The sequence below is a fragment of the Talpa occidentalis genome, unplaced genomic scaffold (genome assembly GCF_014898055.3).
Source record: "Talpa occidentalis isolate TD23 unplaced genomic scaffold, MPIMG_talOcc4v2.1, whole genome shotgun sequence".
Lineage (NCBI taxonomy): Eukaryota > Metazoa > Chordata > Mammalia > Eulipotyphla > Talpidae > Talpa > Talpa occidentalis.
In genome coordinates this window covers 66,621,587-66,646,275 of record NW_026555331.1, presented here as the reverse complement: position 1 = coordinate 66,646,275, position 24,689 = coordinate 66,621,587, and the positions used below count along the sequence as shown (strand labels likewise).

The following is a 24,689-nucleotide window of genomic DNA, read 5'->3' as shown; positions in this document are numbered from 1 at the left end:
TTTCTATAAATACTAGGCAACTGAAATGAAGCCTAATACACCCAGCCTGTGAGAATTAGAAAGGATACCATACCTAAGATCCTGGACACTCTCACCAAGTTTTTCCAAAAGAAATTTTATATCTTCACTGATATCCTCATCATCGTACTTTTGCTGTTCCAAATTCTCCAACTGTTTCAGCACTTTGCACTGAATCATAGCCAGAGCATATTCTTGGCGAGTTTCTCTTTCAGTTGATTTTTCTAAAAAGTTCTGAGTTAAACAAAGACATAATAAGCAACTATATCATTAGTTATGTGCTGTTCTTAGACCTTTGTATTTCCTCTAACATCCTCTCTTCTATTCACAGGTTAACTATCACCTTTAAATGAACAACTACATTGAAAATCATTTATTTTTTCCTGAGCATCTATCCCACATCCAAAAGTTCTGTGACATTCAGGCAAATTTCCTAGTTTTCTGATGTGATTTTTCTATTTTTACAAGTATTTTGAAAACATCAAAGAAATCAGTTACGTACACTCCAAGTAGAGCTGGCCTCTGTGCAAGGGTTATGAGTTGAACTACCTTCCCAAGAAGATGTATATAGGAACATGTCTGTATCTGAAGGTGTACATGAAGATTAAATACGGCAATGCCATTCAATAAATTATAATATCTTATTCTCAGCATTAAAGACAGAGTAATTAGATGGTTAAAAGCATGAGTGTGACTAAACCCCCACTCCAAAAAATACTACAAGGCGTCCTAAAGCCAGAACCTCAGAGGGACAAATAACAACGAAAGAAGGCCAAAAAAAAAAAGTTATTAAAAGAATAAATAAATAAAACCAGAGGAAAGACAAACACAATGGCAAATACAGATGCTAACATATCAATATTAACTCTAAATGTAAATGGAATAAACTCTTCAATAAAAAGACACAGAGTCGCAGGATGGATTAAGAAACAAAACCCAACGTTTCGCTGTCTCCAGGAAACACATTTAGCTACAAAAGATAAAAATAGACTCAAAGGATGGAAAACAATCCTACAAGCAAATGGACCAAAAAAGAAAGCAGGAACAGCTATACTTATATCAGATAAAACAGATTTCAAACTCAAAAAGGTAAAAAGAGACCCTTTATGATCAACACTTCAAGAAGAAATAACACTCATTAACATATACTCACCAAATGAAGGAGCACCAAAATATATTAGACAACTATAATCATCTTTGAAATCAGACATCAGAGAAAACACATACATATAGGAGACTTCAACACACCACTGTCAACAAACGATAGATCAATGAGACAAAAAATGAGTAAAGACACTAAAGCTCTAAATAAGGATCTAGAGCACTTGGGCTTAACAGACATCTATAGAACAAGAACACTAAACCCAAAAAAATCTGAGTACACATTTTCTCAGGCGCACACGGATCACTCTATAGGATCGATCACATACTGGGACACAAGACAAACATCAACAGATATACCAAGACTGAAATCATACCAAGCATCTTTTCTGACCATGAAGGCATCAAACCAGAAATAAACCATAAAAAGAAGGCAAGGAACTCTCCTACCTCATGGAGATTGAAACCCATACTACTGGAAGACCACTGGACTAATGAGGAGATCAAAGAAGAAATTAAAAAATTCCTTGAATTGGGCCCCCCGGTGGTGCAGCTGTTGAGCACTGGGTTGCGAAGCTGCCCTCAGGCTCTGCAGCACAGGTTCAATCCCCGGCCACCAGGTGAGGGTCCCATATGGCACGCAGACCTCTCCTGCTGCCCGCTGCTCCCCTCAGCAGTGTACTTCATCAGTCTGCCTGCTCTGCACCCCACTCTGGCTGTGGTGAATTCTCTCACCCTCCGGCGCTTCTGACTGTACCCAGTGCTTGTATAAATAAATTAATTAATTAAAAAAAAAAAAACAACAACAAGGACATCTTAAAAAAAAATTCCTTGATTTCAATGACTAGGAGGACACCAATTTCCTAAATGTACGGGATGCAGCAAAAACAGTAATAAGAGGAAAATATATAGCAATAGAGGCTCACATCAAGAAACAAGAAAGAACTCAAACAACCATATCTCAAAGAACTAGAAAAAGAACAACAAAAAAACCCTAAAACCAGTAGAAGAAAACAAATAATAAAAAACAAAGCAGAAATAAATGAAATCAAAACTAAAAAAAACAATGCAAAAGATCAATGAAACCAAAAGCTGGTTCTTTGAAAAAATAAATAAAATAGACAAACCCCTAGCCAGGCTCACAAAGGAAAAACAGGAGAAAGCGCAAATAAACAGGATCACAAATGAAAGAGGAGAAATCACAATGGACACAGCAGAAAGCAAAAGAATAATCAGAAACTACTATGAACAGTTACATGGAAACAAGTTCAACAATCTAGAAGGGATGGACAAATTCCTACAACTCTACAATCACCCAAAGCTAGACATAGAATAAATAGAACACCTAAACAGGCCAATTACATGCAGCAAAATTGAAATGGTAATCAAAAACCTCCCCAAAACAAAAGCCCAGGACCTGATGGACTTACAAATGAATTCTACCAAACATTCAGAGACGAATTAGTGCCTATCCTTCACAAACTCTTCCAAAAAATTGAGAAGGAAGGGATAATACCAAACACGTTCTATGAAGCCAACATTACACTAATACCAAAACCGAACAAGGACAACACAAAAAAAGAAAACTACAGGCCAATCTCCCTAATGAACACTGATGCAAAAATCCTCAATAAAATTTTAGCTATCAGAATCCAACAATGTATCCATAAGATAATTCACCACAACCAAGTAGGATTCATTCCAGGGACACAAGGATGGTTCAACATCCAAAAATCAATCAACATTATCCAACACATCAACAAAAAGAAATATAAAAACCATATGTTAATATCAACTGATGCCGAGAAAGCTTTCGACAAAGTGCAACACCCATTCATGATAAAAGCCCTTGATTCTTGGGATACAAGGAATATACCTCAACATCATAAAGGCCATATATGACAAGCCAACAGCCAGTATCATTCTCAATGGTGAAAAGCTGAAAGCAATTCCATTAAGATCGGGAACAAGACAAGGATGTCCACTCTCACCACTGCTTTTCAATATAATACTGGAAGTCCTAGCCAGAGCATTAAGACAAGAGAAAGACATACAAGGAATCCAAATAGGAAAAGAAGAAGTCAAACTATCACTATTTGCAGATGATATGATAATATACATAGAGAACCCCAAAAACTCCACAGAAAAACTAATTCAACTAATCAATCAGTTCAGTAAAGTGGCAGGATACAAAATCAACATGCAAAAATCAGTAGCCTTCCGATACACAAACAATAAATATGAAGAAGAAGAAATCAAAAAAACCATCCCTTTTATTATCAAAACAAAAAAAAATCAAATACTTGGGAATAAATCTAACAAAAGAGGTAAAGGACCTATACAAAGAAAACTATAAAACACTGTTAAAAGAATAAGACACAAAGAAATGGAAAGACATCCCCTGCTCATGGATTGGAAGAATTAACATAATCAAAATGGCCATCCTACCAAAAGCAATATACAGATTCAATGCTATTCCAATAAAAATTTCAATGTCATTCTTCAAAGAAATAGAACAATTATTGATGAAAATCATATGGAATCACCGAAAACCCTGAATAGCCAAAGCTCCTCTGAAAAAAAAAGAAGGGAATGGAGGCATCACACTCCCAGACTTCAAACTATACTACAAAGCCATAATTATCAAAAGTGCACGGTATTAGAACAAGAACAGACACACAGACTAATGGAATGGAATAGCAAATCCAGAAATAAACCCACAGATTTATGGTCAACTAATCTTTGACAAAGGAGTAAAGAATATGCATTGGAGCAAAGAATATTTGTTCAATAAATGGTGCTGGGAAAACTGGGTCACTACATGCAAAAGAATGAAGCTTGACTACTACCTAACACCATGCACAAAAACCAACTGAAAATGGATTAAAGAACTAGACATAAGACCCGAAACCATAAAATACATAGAAGGAAATATAGGCGAAACACTACATGATATGCACCTCAAAGACATCTTTACAGACACATCACCTAAAGCAGTGATAGTGAAGGCAAAGAAAAACAGCTGGGACTACATCAAATTAAAGAGCTTCTGCACAGCAAAAGAGATAATAACAAAAACAAAGAGAAACCCCACCAGCTAGGGGAACATTTTTGCACATAACACTAATGATAAAGGACTGATCACAAAAATCTACAAAGTGCTGATGAGACTCAACAAAAAGAAAATAATCCAGTCAAAAAATGGGCAGAAGAGCTAAAAAGAAACTTCTCTGAGAAGAAATGCAAATGGCCAACAGGCATATGAAAAAATGTTCAACATCACTTGTAATCAGGGAAATGCAAGTCAAAACTACAATGAGATACCATCTCACACCAGTGAGAATGGCACATATTAAAAAAACTAGCAACAACAAATGTTGGCGAGGATGTGGAGAAAAAGGAACTCTTGTGCACTGTTGGTGGGAGTGCAAACTGGTCCAACCACTATGGAGAGCTGTGTGGAGATTTCTGGACCTACTAAACATAGAGCTTCCATATGATCCAGCCATTCCACTCTGAGGTATTTACCCAAAGGACACAGAAACATCAATTCCAAAGAGCACCTGCACCCCTATGTTTATAGCAGCACTATTTACAATAGCTAAGCTTTGGAAACAACCCAAATGCTCAAAAATAGATGACTGATCAAGAAGATGTGATACATATACACCATGGACTATTACTCAGCATTCAAAAAAGATAAACACATGCAATTTGGAGCAACATGGATGGCGCTGGAAGGGATCATGCTCAGCAAAATAAGCCAGAAAGAAAAAGAAAAATACCAGATGGATCACTCATAGCAGGAATCTAGAAAACTTAAATAAGGGACCAGGAAAAAGAATAACTATAAGAAAGAAAATATCATAATCAACAAACAGGTATGAACCAGAGACACTCTATGGGGGTTGGGGGGCGGGGAAAGGAGGGCTTGGTGTCAAAATAAGGGGGTTGTAATTGTATGGTGAATATAAAAATAAATTTTAAATAAAATTTTTTTAAAAAGTTAAAAAAAAAAGCATGAGTCTGAATTCCTTTGCCACTTTCTAAGTATTTTGGCAAATTACTTCTGGTGGCCTAGTGCCCTAAATTGCATGAAGTTCTTGGGAAATTAAATGCGTAACATTTAAAATTAGAACAATATGTAACACAAAATAAGCTCTCAATAAACATTAGCTATTATTGTTGTTGTCATTATTAACTATCAACATACAGAAAAGAGATCCTACATATCAATTTTTAAGTTTAAAAGGTGACTAGCGTCTTCCCCGGTGGTGCAGCGGTTGAGCACCACCTCTGCAGAACCTGTAGCCTCTGCAGAACCAGTTCGTTCCCAGGCCGCCAGCGAGGGTCTCCCCCCAAAAAAATAAATAAATAAATTTAAAAATATAAAAATTAAAGGTGACTAAGCTATGAGTAAGGAATTTATCAGAGGAATAAAAATGGCTGATGAAATTATTAAAAGATGCTGTTTCATTCATTAACAGAATAAAATTTTGAAAGGACCACTTTTAACTAACTTAATATTCTAAAAGATTACTTAAATGTATGTGACAAAAAATTGCAGTTTCTATCTCAAGCCACCAAGTAAGAGGAGCCACTACCACGTCTGCACATCTGCACTGGATGACGGTTGGAACTGCTCCTGCTTCCTTACCTAAAGGAATAAGCAGATGTACAGCACCAAACCCAATCTCAAGCCCCACAACTCCTTCTGCTACAACTGGCTGATTACCACCAGACGTGGGTGTGCAGCTGATGGTAGAGGTGTGGTGGTCATGGATCTCATTGGCACCAAAAGCCCGACACATCCTACTTACAGACCACCATTAATAAGAACAATATTGAAGCCACCCTCAGCAGCATTCACAAAAACTAGGACTGCCCTAGGCACAAAGCTGCCATGTGCAGGGCCAGTGCCATCCTGCACAGCCATAAGCCAGTAACAGTGAAGAGGTCCCAGGCCACCAAGAGGTCCTAAGTGTACCCCTGTACTTCCTATCCATTCAGTAAAGGCATCAGCTGTCTCTAATCAATCGATAAAAATAATAAATGCATGTGAAAAAACTGAAAACATGCACACCCAGAATACAGATGTTAGATACGTAAATCAGCACATTTTTGAAAGGTGATTTGCTAGTATGTGAGGGCGCAGGTTCAAAAAAAGGGGGGTGGGAATTGTATGGGGATTATAACCAAGATGAAAATGCATACATTGTTCAAAAATGAAAAATGATGTAAAATATACATAAAATTAAAAAATGAGGAAAAAAAACTATAGAAAAGGCTATTATTTGACTCAGCAATTTCATTTCTAGAATTACAGGAAGCAAAAATTTTCATCACAGTGGGAAAATATATTAAAAAAACTAGAAATACCCCATTAATAGGATATTGGTTAAAATAAACCATTTTATATTAACACTGTGGAATACAGCCATTTAAAAGAATACTGAAGATCAACACATGTGAAAATGAAAACATTTTCACTGCATATTGTTTAATAAAATTATAGAATAGTATTAATATGGTGCCACTTTAATTCTTAAATACAAAACAAATGACACATCTATTTATACATTTTTGTCTATGTGCTTCAAAAAATCCAAATGATGTTAGTGACTATATTTGACAAATGTGATGTCTAAGCTATTTAAATTTTGCAATACAGCTGTACTATTTTTTTCATTGTTGTTTATTTAAAGAAAGCATAAGAACAACATAGGCATAAAAGCACATATTCTGAAGCCAATAACTTGGATTTCCATGTCTATCACCTGATAACAATGTGCTCTCTATGTCTCAGTATGCCCATTTGTAAAAAAAGAGATGAACCACTACTAATGATACCAATATACTAACAAAACAACTGTAGTATCTTCCAGCTGTGGTGAGCATTAAATAAGTTATCAAATGGAAAGCTTGAGAAGGGTGCATAGCACAGAGCAAGCACTAAAAGAGGTATGGCCACCATTACTACTCTTGAGCAACATCCTTAGTAGACACTAGGTCAGCCAGCCTCAGAAGCCCACTCAAATCTAAGGCAACCAACAAAATTACCAACAGACAATTACAACAGCAAATACACTAACTCTGTGAAACAAATTGACAATACTATATTTCTGTGTCACAAAACCCAGCAGCCAGAAGTCTTAGGATTTATATTCTAGTTTGGTTCCTCCACTCTTCTTGTCTTCTACTTCCTCATCTGTTCAATGGAGGAAGCTGACTTTGATAACCATCAAAATGCTAGTATCCTAGTAGGATAGCTTCACTGTTCAAAATAACAACACCTCTTTTATAGTTGTCTCAGAAATATAATGCTAGTCAGTAGATACAAATTCTGGAATACAACTCCATACTAAAATAAAGACCCATTACAGAAAAACTTCATTAACAGTCTCTTGGAATACACTGTAAAAAAAAGGAATTTCCTCTAGTTGAGCACAATATATTTGTTTACAAGCATTGTATAACTCTAAACATTTCACCCATTTAAATTATTTCCTCACACCTGTCCCACCCGCTCACATGTCATTAACACAGATTAATGATATTTTACATCATGTTCACCAAGAGTCTAATAGTTTCATAACTATATGGTAACATTAAAAAACTATAAAATACTTACACGGAATGCTGCAAGAATGATCCTTGTCACTTTCTCCTTGACAGATTCTTGAAGGATATCGGACAGAACAGGAATGATATTATAGCGTCGCAGGTGTTCACACATTTGAGGACTGAATGCCAGGAGCCATATTGAAAAAATCATTTGGTACTGGAGTTGAAAGCCACACTTGTTACTCAAAACTCCCATTATGCTGAAAAGGAACACAGATTAAGAAAACATTTAATATGACAGCACAACAAGAAAGAAAAAATGGATGATTCTCTTTTTGCACTAGGGAAACAAAATCTATCTGAATTATGTCCTCAGTTTCTTTTCCAGTAGCAATAACAAGCAAGCTAAATCCCTAACACAGAGGACCATTTCCAACACAGCTACACTTAGCCATTTTTCCTACTAACACAGGACTTTAGCAAGCAAGAGGGCTTGCTGTAGCAAAACAATGAGAAAGGGAACATAGATGTGGAATACAGCAGAGGAAATAAGAGGAAACCTGACAAACATCAGAGAAGCTATAATCAAAAAATCCTACCGACAAAATGGATATGTATCTTGGTGAAGTCAGATGTATCAACATTTTTAGTCTGGACCACCAAGAGAATCATTTATAGCTTTAAAAATATTTAGGAAACTTATTTTAGGAATAGTGATGAGTCTGGAGGAAACTACATAGAATGACAGAGGTTACAACAAGGAAAAAAACACTAAAAAAATTTCCCAGAAGAATGTTTATATCCAAAAAATGAAAGACAGAAATCAATCAATTAGACCATTAAAAAAAATGATCAAGGGACTCAGGGGAACTCAAAACCTACAGAATGTACATGACAAAGCGTGAGCCCTAATGTAAATGGTGGGATTTTAGCTTATAAAAATATGTCAATATTGGTTCATCAATTGAGACAAACATACCCATTAATGCAAAATATTAACAACAGGATACTATGGGAGGAAAGGGGTACAGGTATATATGTGGAAATTCTCTATACTTTGCTTTTTTAAATATATAAACCTAAAACTATAATTATATTATATTATATATATATTATAATATATTATAATATATTATATAGAAACATAAAATATATATATAATATATAAAAATATATTATATAGAAACATATAAAATTAAATATATTATATATAGATATAGTATAAATATACAAATATATATTAAATTTTAAATCTAATTTTACCATCCACAATTATTAACCTAGTGAAAGGCTATACTTGCACCATTTCTCCATATTTGTAATTTGTATACAGTTATAAACATGCTGAATTGCCTTTAGTTTTCTCATGCATGATTTCTCCCTCAAGTATTCCTGCTTTTCAACTGTCACATAAGATTTGCTTTTATTTAATATTGAAGTCAGCATTTCAAAAGCTATAAAAATCATGCAATTTTACCCTATTGATACTCTATACCTAGTACTGATTTCCTTTGCTCTCTGATTATTGCAGTTATTAAGGTAGTAAGTCTTCTATACTTTGCTTTGTGATGCTGTGTCTGAGAGTATAGACTGCATTTCTGCTTTGCCAGCTGTTTCTGCCAACAGGAGGTGCTAAAGGTTAACAGCAAAGATGGGGGAAAGGAACTTTCTCCTATTGGCTTCCTGTTCCTGAAGTATCACTTCAGGAAAACTGTCTTCACCCCAACGGCAACCACGCTTTCCTAGGACAGCAGCTGAATTCATTTTGCGACAGTTATGGTAGAAGAAATCTCACTGCATACCCAGAGACACTAGCCAGAAGAACCCAAATTATGAGGTTCGTCACTGAGCTCATGGACACAAGCATCAAATGAGCAGTAATCTACTCTCTAAGGCCTAAATTTCAACTTCACATGGTCCCTCCTTGAAGTGGGTAATTTTAGTAATTCTAATTCTCTTACCTTTCCTACCCAACTTAGGGATTATATCTACTCTTGTTACCTAACACTTGAGAATCCTTTTGTTTTCAGAAACCTAGTAAACAAATGTATACCTAGTCAATAGTTCATAGCAAATTATCTCTATTACAATAAAAACTTTTAAATGACCAGAGGGGCTACCATGCACCCACAAGCAGAACACCATTGCTGAAATAAAGACAGAAAAGTTTCAAAGGAAGGCATGGTGTGCAATGATGAACACAGCAAAGATGTTCAAGAGAAATTAAAATTTATAATATAAATGATTCTACTGAAAGTATGTTTTCTATAGCCAAAATATTAATCATAAGAAATACCCCAATGAAACAAAATGAAGCTCCTGCTCACAAGAATAAGAATGGGTTTCCTTAGAGGCAAAAACCCTAACTCTGAGTATACTGGAGCATGAAGAACATGTTAAGGGGATACAAAGAAGACATAGACCACAGGTAAAATGTAAATAGAATAATTTGACAAATATTTGTTAAGGATCTGTGTAGTAGGTACAATGTTATGGGAAGCAATGGTGGGCAGAGACCACCGTGTTCTCAGGGAAGTTAGAGGGAAGATGTGGCCCTTGAGTTGAGACCTGAAGAATAAGTGGGCCCTGATGACCACATAAATCATTGCTATCCCTCTCAAATTGGTGAGTTTAGTGTTTTCTTAAGGTCACTGAAAAAGTTACTAAATGATTCTATAGAATCCTAAATGCTACCTTTGTTAGGAATTGAATACATTCCAATTAGATTGTAAATTTCATAAAGGAAAGGACATGTATGGTTCTATGTCGCCCCCTAATGTATAGGACAATATTGTGTAGACAGCTGAAAAAATACAAGCAATTGTCAAACCCAAGAGCAGAAAGAAGGCTAGGCCTATATGGCCAAAATGTCCTGTTCTGACACTGTTTCATTCTGTTCTAAGAGGTAATTTTAATAATTCAGGCCTTACCTAGCACAAATTTCCTTTTCTTGTTTTGTTTGTAAATAAAGTTTCTACTTTTCAATCACAAGCAAGGAAATTGAAACAGCAATCAAAACTCTCCCAAAAAATAAAAAATCAGGACCAGATGGATTCACAAGTGAATTCTACCAAACTTTCAAAGATAAACTAATACCTATCCTGCTCAAACTCTTCCCAAAAATGGAGAAAGAAGAAATTCTTCAAAACATTTTCTGAGGTCAACATTATGCTAATTCCCCCTGCAAAAAAGGTAACACAAAAAAGAAATTTCAGACCAATTTCCCTAATGAATACAGATATAAAAATCCTCAATAAGGAGCCTCCCAGGTGGCGTAAGGAATTAAGTCTCAGCACTATGAAGCAATCCGCAGCCAATGCAGCAGGAGTTTGATCCCAGCCAAAGAGCTAACCCACATGCAGCAGCAAATCTCTCCTGTCTCACCCACTGCTCCCCTCAGCAGTGTATTTCAGTAGATCCACCTGTTCTGCTCCCCGCTCTGTCTCTGGTGAATGCTCTGGAGAAAGAAGAAATTATATTTTTTCAGCAGTCTACACATCCCACATGTCTGGCCTACACGCCAGCTTTTGTATGCATAAATAAATAAATCTTAAAAAAAAAAAACCTCAATAAAATCTTAGCAAACTGAATCTCACAATGCATTGAAAGGATTATATATCCTAACCAAGCAGCGTTTACACCAGGAATATAAGGACAGTTCAAAACACAAAATCAACCAACATAATTCACCACATCAACAAAAAGGAAAATTAAAACCATATGACCTTATCAATAGATGTCAAGAAAACATCTGATAAGACTCAGCATCAATTCATGTTGAAAAACTGGGGATAAGCAGAACATATCTCAACATAACAAAAGCCATATTGACAAATTCATAACTAGAATCATAGTGGGAACAAATTGAAAGTCTTTCCACTAAGATACAGTACAAGACAAGGATGTTCACTCTGACCATTACTATTCAACACAGTATTAGAAGTCCCAGCTAGAGCAATCAGCAAGAGAAAGCTACAAAAAGAATCTGAATTGGGAAAGCAGTAGCAAAGTTATCATTACTTGCCAATGATCTATTATACACAGAAAACCCCAAAGACCCCATAGAAAAATTAAAACAATAAACCAGTTCAGCAAAGCAGCAAGATACAAAAACACCACCAAAAATCAGTTGCCTTCTTATATGCAAACAACTAGCTAGAAGAAATTAAGAAAGCCATCCCATTTATAATCTAACCAAAAAAAATTAAATACCTTGGAATAAATCTAACAAAGGATGTGAGGGACCTATACAAGCAAAACTATAAAACATTGTTGCAAGAAGTAAAAGACACAAAGAAAGGGAAAGATATTCCTGTTTATGGATAGGAAAAATCAACATTGTCAAAATGGCAATCCTATCCAAAGCAATTTACACATTCTATGCAATCCCAATAAAAATCTCAATGGCTTTCCTCAAAGAAATGCAATCAGTATTACTGAAATTCATATGGAACCACAAAATACACTGAATAGGCAAAGTTCTCCTGACTAAAAAGGGGGAGAATGGTGGTATTATACTTCGACTTCAAACTATACTATAAGCCATAATAATTACAACAATAAGGTACTGGAACAAAAACACACACAGACCAATGGAATAGAGTTCAGAACTCAGAAATAAAATACATATGTATGGACAACTAATCTATGATAGAGTGGCAAATATATACTGGAATAAGGAAAGCCTCTTCAATAAATGGTATTGGAAAAATTGGATTACCACATGCAAAAGAATGAAACTTTTGTGGAGGTTCCTCAAAACGCTAAAAATGGATCTGCCATATAAGCTACCCAAAAACACAAGAACATTAATTCAAAAGAAAACCTCCACTCCTGTGTTTAAAGCAGCACTATTTACAATAGCTAAGAATTGGAAACAACCTAAATGTCCCAAGACGGATGAAAGGCTCAAGAAGGTGTAGGAGAAGAACAAGATGGAATACTACACAGTGATCAAAAAAGATAAATTCATGACATTTGAGGTAACATGGATGGAGCTGAAAGGGATTATGCTAAGCATAATAAGCCAGAAGAAGAAAGATAAATGTTGGATGGTTATCTCTTACATATGTAATATAGAAAAGAAAAAATAAGGGGCAGACAAAGACAAACTTTAAAATCAAGCCTTGAAAGCTGACCATAGAGCTGAGGCACCCAGGATAGGAAGGGAGAAGGAAAGGGGTAGGAGAGAAAACCGGTGGGGGTAGGGGGGTGAGAGAAAAGTACAATCAATGAACTATGGATGTTTTGGTGGTAGGAGAACTATGGAGACCACACCTTAGGCAAGAAATACTATACTGTAAAAAATTAACAAGGATATAAAATAATGGTACTTCATTAAAAATAATTAGTTAATTAAATAAAGGTTTTTTAAGTGAAGCCAAAGCAGGAAGTAGGATGTCAAACAACTAATTTATAGCTGAACTTCTACATTTTCAGTTACCTGCTGTTCTTGAAACCCACATGCAACAAGCACCTAATCATATAATATTACCCAATAATGCAATTTTTAATGTTTAAAAATAAATCTTTTCATTTATATAATACTCTATATGAAAGTACTTATACATTCAAAGTACTTCAAATGTAGAGCATATAAATGTTCATTAATGCCAGCGGAATGTATGGAGCAATAACACCCAGCAAAATCCTCCTTTTGACTTCACTATTTTACAGTAATCAAGGTTGACCTTCAGACTTTTTAGTGAGGTCAACAATAAGCAAAACAATGCAAAGAATATATTTGATCATATATATATATATATATATATATATATAAACATTCAGAAACACTGTTTTGTCATTCCTATAGCAGATTTTTTTAATGAAAAAAGAAAGGAAACTATATATATAAAAAATACTGGAATTTTTAAAACATCAGTTCTATCCTACTCTCTTCAAACAGGTTATGCTTGAAAACAAACAAACAAACAAACAAACAAAAAAACAGGTTATGCTTGAAAATTTTCTTTCCTCACTTGATTTCAGCTCATGTTTTTGATATGAGGAGTACCAAAGGAGAAAGAAAACTTTCAATACTAAACAAAAGAAATGAAAAAAATAGAAATCATGTTCTATTTCTTAAAAAAATGAAAAGATTAAATGACTTCTCTAAATTGCTACCCTTAATTGCAAGTTAACATATTATCTCTTTACTACTGTCTGTTCTCAACCTAAAAGTCTATTTGTTTGATTACTGCTAATTTTGCCAGTGGTCATTAGGCTATCAAATGTACTAGACAAACATGGAATATTTTATTTATCCTATTATTATCATTAAACTGAATAATCCTCTAAAAAATTAAGTGTCAAGCCCCCCACCCACCCCCCAGTGGCGCAGCGGGTTGAGCGCAGTGCTGTGAAGCCATCTGCAGCCTCTGCAGCGCAGGTTCGATTCCCGGCTGGCTGGGGAGTTACCCACATGGCGCAGCAGATCTCTCCTGTCTAGTCTGCTGCTCCCCTCAGCAGTGCCTTTGGTCAGTCTTCCTGTTCTGCTCCCGGCTCTGTGTCTGGTGAATCCTCTCACCCTCCTGTGCCTCTGACCTGTACCCCAGTTCTTATATAAAAATAAATATATCTTTAAAAAAAAAAAAACCTTCCATTTAAAAAAAAATTAAGTGTCAATACTTAGAATAGCATCATTTGGTTAACACTGGTATATATATCAGGGACCACTGGACCATATTTTAGAATTTGGGATTATTTTTTGAGTAATTATAACTATTTGTGGAAATTACTGTTTCATGACCTTTATTCTTTCTTATATGTCTCCAAAGAACAAAAAATATTTATTCATTATTCCCAACTCAGCTAAAAAATTAAAAACTACAATTAAAAGAAAATTGGCAAATGATGGAATTTCCAAGTAAGAGTGAAATAATACTATATTGTATTTTTGACATTGTTAAGAGAACAGATTTTAAAATTTCTCTTCACAAGGAAAAATGCTGTAACTGGTTACATATTAAATAGCTCTGTTGTGGTGATCATCTCCAAATATATGTGTATATTGAATCATACATTTGATTCTCACATTATATGTCAATTTTATCAATAAATATGTCATTTATTAGAAAGATAAAATTAAAATGAGTTAAATCATTATACTTCCTTATTATATTGCCTAAAATACTGAATTATCTTTCAAGAAGGTAAAAAGACAGAATGCCATCTTTGCAGTTTATCTTTAGGCTTCTGTGTTAAAGAAAATTAACATCACAGTCCTATGACTGCTATCCTTAGATAGCTCTGCTTGAAAGCTGGTCCCTGGTTGGTTTTGGGACCTTAACTAGTAACAATTCTCTACACTAATACAAAACTTTTCCTAAATGTAAGGGTGAGTCACAATCTACCAGAACAATATTCTTAACATTTTTGCTGAATATTTACTTTCCTTCTAGAGTCTGAAATTCTGCCATACAGCCGGCAGAGGGTGCCTGACTAACCACCAATAAAACACATGGCATTGAGTGTCTAGTGGGATTCCACACCAAACCCACACAAATGTTGCTGTATTTTCATTACTGAGTAAAGGATGTGCTATTGACTCCATGATGGGAAGGAGAGAGCATAAAAAAGCCTCATATGACTCCCTGACCTAGCCTGTCTGAATATCCCTTATGATCAGGTGTATATCCCTATTCTGTTTCTGTAATAGAGCTCAGCATGAGAACAGCTATATGCTGAATCAGAGGATTTAGAACATTTTATTTTCTCCCTGCAATAGCAATTACTTGGAGAAAGTCTTTGCAAATAATTAGATGAATCAGAAGACGGTAATGTATATAAGTGAAGTCTCAAACTCTGAGTCTTCAAATGACTATTGTGCATTTCCTCAAACTCTAGAATCAGTAAGTGAACAATATATTCCTAAAGGCAAAAAGGAAATATGGTATGCTCACCTAATTAGCCATTCAATGTGAAAGACAATATTTCAAAAAAGAATCAGAACCACTATATTTTGCTGAAAGGAGATGTGATGGTTCTCTTTCAACATTTATGGTATTTGTGCACCAAAACCCATTTACTACAAAAAGGTTTGCTGTATATAAATTCTTATCAAAATTTCTTATGCTGTTTTTCTCTAACTCTTTACTTTTAATTCTATTAACTATTCATAATAGATGGTAAATCATGGTAAAATAGTTAAATAATCTTATATTAATAAACTAAGTTTAAATCTAAATATATAAAATATGATTTATATATAATAATTTTATATAATGTATTTAAATAAAATCTTTATTTAAACTTTGCATATTAATATAAGATTACTAATTTATGAAGTCAGTGATTATTGAATAATTCATGACAATCAAAACCAAGTCTTTGTAGGAAAAACCCACCCTAAGAAATTACATACAATCAAAAATCTAGGTTGTTTGTATAAGTTTGTTAAACCTACAAACTTTCTACACCTGCAAATGAAAGCACAACAAAAAATGGATTAACTATATAGCATTACAGATAATTTATATTCACTTCATAATTGATTTTTGCCTGTATTCACCATAAGATACTTTAATAATTACTTTTCCATTATGAATATCTAGAATTTATTCTGTCAAGCATTAGACTGTTAGGAGTTCTTAACCTTTTATAATAATAGACGAAGCAAGAGAAAGAGGAAATACTCCGTTTGGTAGTTGATTCACTTCTGTGAAGGTTAGCGTAATCCATATCTAAGCAGACATAAAAAAAAAAATCTTGCTTTAGACAATGACATGTATTAATTTCCTTGAAATGTCAAGGAGAGGTGCTCTTAGATGTTAATCTACATTAAACGTAAAAGGGGACTCACCAGTTTACCCCATCTGCTTCTACCCAGGCAAAGCGGTACTCATTGACCCGAAGCATCAGCTGTAGACACCCAGCAACACACTGTACATACTGAGAGCTCTATGCAAGAAAGAGGACAAGGTTTAAAATTGGAAAGCACTGAAAGTCAGGAGATGATACATATTCAAAAAGTCTGTTTTTTCTTTTACTGATGTTTCTTATAAGAACATCAAAATTTCCTAGTATCTTATTAAAAGTCAAAACTTATTGTTTTCCTCACTATCTCTCAGAAATGAAGCTGATTTTTCAGCCAAACTAAGCCTACACAATTCAAGGCAATTTGACATACACAGTTAGGGAGATAAAAGGAACAAATTAGTTCTTTGATATTGTTTAATAAATAACATAATACTTTTCAATGCTTCATTTACCTCTGAATAAAGGTACGATATAGAGAATAGAATTCTTCACAATTATAGAAATGCCAAAGAACAATAAAATAAAAGAGGGAAAAGTGTATACTTTGAGACAGGCCTATATTTGAATGGTCTTAGGTGAGTTACTGAACCTTTCTAGTACTTAATATCTTCGTTCTTAATGAGGATAACATCCCAAGCACACACAAGGATGTTAGGATTAAATGAAGGTATTCATTTAGGATATATATACTAGTCATTTCATAGAAATAGAAAGTTTTTGGTTTTTTTTTAAAGGGTATACAGCTTATAAAAAGCCTAATTAAACATTAGAAAAAGACTGATTTTTTTTTAAAAACTGTCAGTCCAATAGCACTGTCTTAGAGAAATTGTGGTTAAATTTAAAACTTGAAATAAGTAAGAATATCCCCAGGAAGTTGCAGGCTCCTCCATTTTACCAAAGCTAGGTCTTTTTGAAATATTCACAATGAGCCTACATCCACCAGAAATGACAAGACAAGAGGAAATTTCAGACTACCCTTAAGAACATGCTAATTGAAAAAAGAAAAAGGAGAGAACCATTGATGTTACATAAATTTACCAATACTAATATACATGATGCTGTTAAGTTCCTTGTTTTAATTTTAAAAAAAGTTGTTGAAACTTACAAAAACACGATGATGAAAGTACAACTGGCATAATAATCAGAAGTTATCAAGAAAAGGTTATCTTAGATTTTATTTAAAAAGTAGTAAACATAGTTGCCGTGAAGCAGAAATTAATGACCAGTAGCAGAAATTAATGAATCCAGTAGCAGAAATTAATGACCAAAAATAAGTGCATTTTTCAGCTCTAAGACAATCTTCCCTATGGAAAAAAATACTTTTTTTCCAGTTAAGACAGCAGGTAGAAACTTTTATGGCGGAGAATTCCATCTTTCTTATTTAGAGAAAGAGACAAAGCAGAGAATTTCCACATGCAATGAATAAAAAGGGCACATGCTCCTCTTACATTTATCATCAATTTCCTCTCAACATTAAAATTTCGTGGTTAACTATAAATCTTTCTTTTCTGCATATATTTACCATGCTATACTGACAGAAAACTGTATGTTGAAATACAATATATTTGCAGGTATAGATTCTTTGCTGTTATTTATAGCTTTAGGATTGACATCATAAATGAGCATACAAAATATGGTGGTTCTAAAACTGTAGTTTCTCATACTAAGATAGTCTAAATGGTATTCCAGAAATTACTTTCAAAGTGTATAATGAAGGCAACACACTGAAAAAGGATTAAATTATTGCCATTCTTTAAACAAAGTAAATTATATGGTTTCCCTGTTCTTCACTTGCTTTGATCTATTACCTTCATGTATAAGATTATTCAATGATGTTTTTAAAGAAAATAATCAGCCTTTGGTAAATCCGACCAGTTACCATCTCTAATCCTACCCAAAAGATTGTAGAAAATTTCACTATCACACAAAATCATCAAGCAATTCCAGTTTGTTCTGTCATTCCCCAGAGTCACTGTCACATTTACCATGATCCTCCTATTCTATTCTATTCCTTCACTCTCAGCAAAAGAAAAAAAGTGATCATTAGTTAAAGGTCAGTACCAGCATATCACACCTCCTTTAAATTAATTTCAAAGCCATTCTTACCTTTCACCTAGCAGAGATGGTTGGCCCTCTTCCTAGCCAGGAGCCACAGCTCCAGCAGGGTCTGTATCCCATTCCTCACACATTATGCCTACCAGTCAGACCCCTCTTCTACATCTTCAGTTTCTTTTTTTGATGATGATCCTCTCCTCAGCCCCTAAATATACTCAATTCTTTTCCATCTTAAATCTATTCCAAATTCTTCATCTGTCTCTATCCCAATACTTATCACCAAATATTTACCTCTCTTCTATCTTACCATGCCATAAGATGGAGAGTGACAGGATCACCAGTGATGTTAATTGCCAGTTCCAACAGTTATTTCCACCTGAGAAGCAAACAGTTCTCTCCAACTACTTACGACACTCTCCTTTCATGTACTCTCCATCTAAGTTGACTAACATACTATAAGTTTTACTCCAAGGTTTATCTACTCACCATGAAAGAAACATAGTGGCATAGCATAATGGTTGAGAACAAAGGTCCTAGAAACCAATCTACAACACTCAGCCACTTACAATTTACATAAATTTAAATGACTTAAATGAATGTCCTACCTACAAAATGGGTTAATAGGACAAATCCTATAGTGTGAGGCAATAATTTCATTAATGTGTGAAAGTTTTCAATATTACCTGTCACATAATATTCCAAAAAGTGTTCACTGCTGCATCTATTATTGTATTTTGATTTCTCCAGATGGAACTAATAACTTCCATAGTACTACAAATAAGTCTCTATTCATTCCCTCTGTGTGTGTGTGTGCACGCACACGCACATATATTTATCAAGCATCTCCATCAGTAGAGTGGAAACATACATCTGATGAGGTGTGAATCTATTACCCCAATCTATTGTTGTAAATTAATATTACCTGAATAAAGGGGAAAAGAATCATTTCCATTTTACCGGAGGGCAAAAAGGAGTCTTTTTTTATAGCAGCACTTTAAAAGTCTTTATTGCTAAATAAATAAATATTCTTCCATTTGACCTTATTTTTTCTAATTTGCTATTTGGCTTTAGATGGAAAAAAGTAGAACAGAAAGTATTAAGATGTATTTGGGCCAAGTAAAGTCATTTTTGTTTTATGCCATCAAGATTTTTAAGAAAAGGACAAAATATAGATGGCCCAAAATTTTATATTATCATTTCCCTTAAGTTTATTTCCATTATGACATAGGAATTTACCATTATCCTCCAAACAATTCAATGCAAACATCAACCTTGATCTTTGTTTGCTGTGTATTTTTCCTTTTGTTAGGATTTCCTATTCTATTATCAGACATTATGACATTTGAAAAACATTCCTGAAATAGCTATAATTGCTGATAGAAAATCCTTAAATTACGTAAGATTTCAAACAAAGGCAAAGTAAACAAGAAATGAAAGGCAAAGAAACAGTCTATCTTACAGGACAATATTGAGAATCGCCAAACTGATGAAGTAGTATTTGAGTTGATCAAATATTGCTCCTCCCAAATAGGAATGTCACATGAAAGAAACAAGTAAGGAAGAGACTGTGCCTTCTCTCTGAGCTGTAGCAGAATATCGCCTTTTCCCAGATAACCTCTCTATGAGTCCCCTTAACTTCTATGCTCAGAACTCCCAAAGAGGATGTCTCTATGATCAGGTATTATTAAATATAGTTATGAACTGGAGGTATGACTTTACAAGTAGTATGGAGCTATGCTGCTATTTGTGTACATAATTTTTACTGACCTGAATTTTACAGGAAATGTTCTGCACATCCAATCAGTAGAGAGAAGGTTAAATAAGAAGTTACTCACCCTTCAGTACCATTCATAAGACAAAAGCATTATTAGAATTTCTGTGTTAACAGTGTAAAAATTCTGTGTGATATTAGTTCTTTTTAAAACAACACAAGTAAGGGCCTCCCCGGTGGCGCAGCGGTTGAGCACTGGGTTGCAAAGCTGCCCGCAGTCTCTGCAGCGCCGTTCGATCCCTGGCTGCCAGGCGAGGGTCCCACATGGCGCTCAGACCTCTCCTGCCGCCTGCTGCTCCCCTCAGCAGTGTGCCCCTCAGCAGTTCTACTTAGCAGTAGAACACTCTGCCTGTTAGACTCTCCGCTCTGGCTCTGGTGAATTCTCTCACTCTCCCGTGCCTCTGACTGTACCCAGTGCTTGTATAAATAAATAAATAAATCTTTAAAAAAATAAAAATAAAAATAAAAATAAATAAAACAACACAAATAAATGATACTGCAGTGTGTCCTTCAGCTCCTCAGAAGTTTCAGTATCCTTCACACAAAGAGTATAGTCCAAATACCAGACTAAGTTCAGTGTGCAGAAGCAGTGCAATACCCAAGCCAAGGCCCAAAGGACCCACTGGAAACCAAAGACCCTCAATTCTGCCGGTAAGGACCCAGGGCCCAGGTCCAGCATGGTGGGGAAGAACCATGACCAGCAGAAGGTCCACCCACAGAAGAATGGCCATGAAAGCAAGTAATGGGTAGACCGAAAAACTCAACAAAAGGCCTTATGAGTCCTCAGGACATTACTATACCACAGGAAGAGATAAATTCCCAGAACCTAATCACAAAAAAACTGAAGACCAATTTTTCCTAACACAGAATTCAAAAATTCCATGATAAAGAAATTTGAAGAGCACAGAAAATTGGATCCAAGAAGTTTAAGAAAATTCAGAATAATAAATTAATGCTCTCAGAAACAAAATGAACCAACAGAAGATCAGAATTGATAGTCTAAATAAGAAATAACAGAAATGCAGGTTGTAAAAGAGATGGAAAACACTGCAGAAAGCTATGAAAGTAGACTAAACCAAATGGAAGAGAAAACCAGAGAATCTGAAAACCCAAATAAACAAAGAGGCAAGGTTGAAGGGGAAAAAAGAGAAATAAAGAAAAATTTTGAAGAAACACTTCAAGAACTATATTCAATACCATGAATAAAGGTAATATAAGAATGTGTATTACAGAAGGGGAAGAGAGAGCGAGAAAATAGAGAATTTATTTATATGAAACTGGAGAAGGAACTAAATATATAAATCTATGAAGCTAAAGAACAGCTGGCTACCTAAAAAATGAGATCTAAACCAAGACATATACTAGTGAAACTTCTAAAAGCTCAAAACAAAGAAAAAATATTGTAGCTGGTGAGGGGGGAAAAGTAGATAACCTATAAGGCAATCCAGTCAGACGAACATCAGACTTCTCTGAAGAAACACTGTGGGCAAGGAAAGAATGGAATGTTATCCAAAAAAGATAAAGCCAGACAATAATACTCTGCTTTGCAAGACCCTCCTTTAGATATGAGGGAGAAATAAAGGCCTTCTCAGACAAATAGAAACTGAAGGAGTTTGCAAATACTAGACCCCCACCTGCCAAGAAATACTGAAAGCAAGGTTAGGATCTAAGCCAAATGGTAAAATATACACCAAGAACTGAAAAAAGAAACAGATACAACCAAAAAATAAAGGACAAACTGACAGCAACAGACTTTCAAGTATCATTAATCACTGTAAATATAAGCAGACTGAATTCACCAATTCAAAGACACAGAGTATACAGTTGGATCAGGAAACAAAATTCAACTTCCTGCTATCTCCAGGAGACACATCTGAGCTCAAAAATAAACACAGACTCAAGGAACAATGTTGGGAAATAATCCTATAAGTGAACGGGAAACAAAGTAGGTGGGGACAGGCATGTTTATATCTGACAAAATAGATTTCCAGTTATAAAAGTTAACAAAAGACAGGGCTAGACATTACATAATCATTAGGGGAATAATACATCAGGAAGATATAATACTCATCAATATATATTCACCAAACAAAGGAACACCAAAATATAATAGGGAACTACTTTCAACTCTGGAAAAAATACATCTGTGGTAGGAGATTTCAACAACCCACTCTCACCAACAGACATATCAATGACACAGAAAATGAATAGGGACACATTAGCCTTAAGCAAAGAATTAGACAGCAAGGCCCTAATAGACACATATAGGGCACTGCACCCCAAAAAAGAAGAAAACACATTTCTTTCAATTGTACAAGGGACATTCTCCAGGACTAACCACATATTGAGTTACAAAACAAGTATTAACAAACTGGATTTCATATACTTTCTTGACAAATACATAAAATGGTTTAGAAAACTGATGGGAAAGAGTTACTAAAACTAAATGTACATATGCTCTATATCACATCCCTTGCATTCTAGCATTAAGTGCTCCAAACATAAGTGATCACATTGACAAAAAAAAATTGACAGAATGTTCACAGCAAGATTATTCACAATGGCCAAAAACTAGAAGCAATACAAATACCCATCACAAAGTAAAATACTTTACCCATCACAAAGAGACTGGATAATATTTATTTAATAGACTGCACAGCAATAAAAGGAATGAATTACTTCTAAGTATAACATGAATGAATATCATAAACACAATATTGCACAAGAGAATTCAGGCATGTAAGAATTCATACTGTTTGATTCCACGCACATGGAGCTCAAGATCAGACAAAACTAATTTAGGGTATTAGATGTCACAGTAAGAATAACCTTTATAGGAGTTTGAGGTGAAAGTTTTGAGTAGAAGGCTATATAATATAAATTTGCTGAGCTAGATATTTAAAATATGTGCATTTTACTTTATATAAAGTGTGGTATGATGAAAAAAACAACCAAAGAAAAGAAGGGAGGAAAGAAAGAGTGGTTTTACCAATCACAGAAGTTTGGCCAAATTATCTTTGGCAAATCACTTAAACTTTTAAACTTGTTTTCTTATCAGTGAAGGAAAATAATACTGATTTCAGTTGCAGATTTTTAAAAAACCTGGAAGAAACTAAATATCAGTTTCTACAAAGCACTAAAACATTCTAAGTTATATGATAATTATCACCTCTTATTAAGGAATAAAATACATGTAGGCCAAAAATTCTCTTTAAGAAGATATGCAAATGGCCAACAGGCATATGAAAAAATGTTCAACATTTCTTGTAATCAGGGAAATGCAAATCAAAACTACAATGAGATACCATCTTACACCAGTGAGAATGGCACATATTAAAAAAACTAGCAACAAAAAACATTGGCAAGGATGTGGAGAAAAAGGAACTCTCCTGTACTGCTGGTGGGAGTGCAAAATGGTCCAACCACTATGGAAAGCTCTGTGGAGATTTCTTTTTTATTATTATTTAAATATTTTATTTTATATAATTCTTACATTTTTTTTTCATCTTTGCACAATGTATGCATTTTCATTTTGGTTATAGTCCCCATACAATTACACCCCCCCCCACCTTATTTTGACTCTAGTCCTTCCTTTCCCCACCCCGCCCCTCCCCTCCAGTGAATTTCTGGTTTATAAGTGCTTGTTGATTTTGATTTTTACTTTGTATTGATTAGTCTTTTTCCTGGTCTCTTATTTAGGTTTTCTAAATTCCTGCTATGAGTGAGACCATCTGGTATTTTTTTCTTTCTGATTTATTTCGCTAAGCATGATCCCTTCTAGCTCCATCCATGTTACTACAAACTGCATGTGTTTATCTTTTCTGATTGCTGAGTAATATTCCACTGTGTATATGTACCACATTTTCTTGATCCAGTCAAATATTTTTGGGCATTTGGGTTGCTTCCATAGCTTAGCTATTGTAAATAGTGCTGCTATAAACACAGGGGTGCAGGTGCCCTTTGGAATTACTGTTTGTGTCATTTGGATAAATACCTAGGAGTGGGATTGCTGGATCATATGGAAGCTCTATGTTAAGTAGTTCAAGAAATCTCCACACAGCTCTCCATAGTGGTTGGACCAGTTTGCACTCCTACCAGCAATGCAGGAGTTTCTTTTTCTCCCCAACCTCACCAACATTTGTTGTTGTTAGTTTTTTTAATATGTGCAATTCTCACTGGTATGAGATGGTATCTCATTGTAGTTTTGATTTGCATTTCCCTGATTACAAGTGATGTTGAACATTTTTTCATATGCCTGTTGGCCATTTGCATTTCTTCTTCAGAGAAGTTTCTTTTTAGCTCTTCTATCCATTTTTTGACTGGATTATTTTCTTTGTTTTTGTTGAGTTTCATCAGCTCTTTGTAGATTTTTGTGATCAGTCCTTTATCATTAGTTTTGTGTGCAAACATTTTCTCCCAGTTG

At 34.7% G+C, this 24,689-nt stretch overlaps 1 protein-coding gene and 1 pseudogene across 3 annotated transcripts in view; one reads left to right on the top strand and one right to left on the bottom strand.

The window, feature by feature from the left end:
• Positions 1 to 24,689, bottom strand: part of ATP6V1H (ATPase H+ transporting V1 subunit H) — a 112,291-nt gene that overhangs the window by 60,869 nt on the left and 26,733 nt on the right. For all 3 annotated transcript variants that reach the window (XM_054692267.1, XM_037506640.2, XM_054692266.1), the window contains 3 exons: positions 16,484 to 16,581; positions 7,751 to 7,943; positions 74 to 252 (listed from right to left, as the gene is read on the bottom strand). In XM_054692267.1, the coding sequence (XP_054548242.1) occupies positions 74 to 252; positions 7,751 to 7,943; positions 16,484 to 16,581 (470 nt within the window). The remainder of the gene's footprint in view (positions 1 to 73; positions 253 to 7,750; positions 7,944 to 16,483; positions 16,582 to 24,689) is intronic.
• LOC119256964 (60S ribosomal protein L28-like) lies at positions 5,532 to 6,100 on the top strand (annotated as a pseudogene).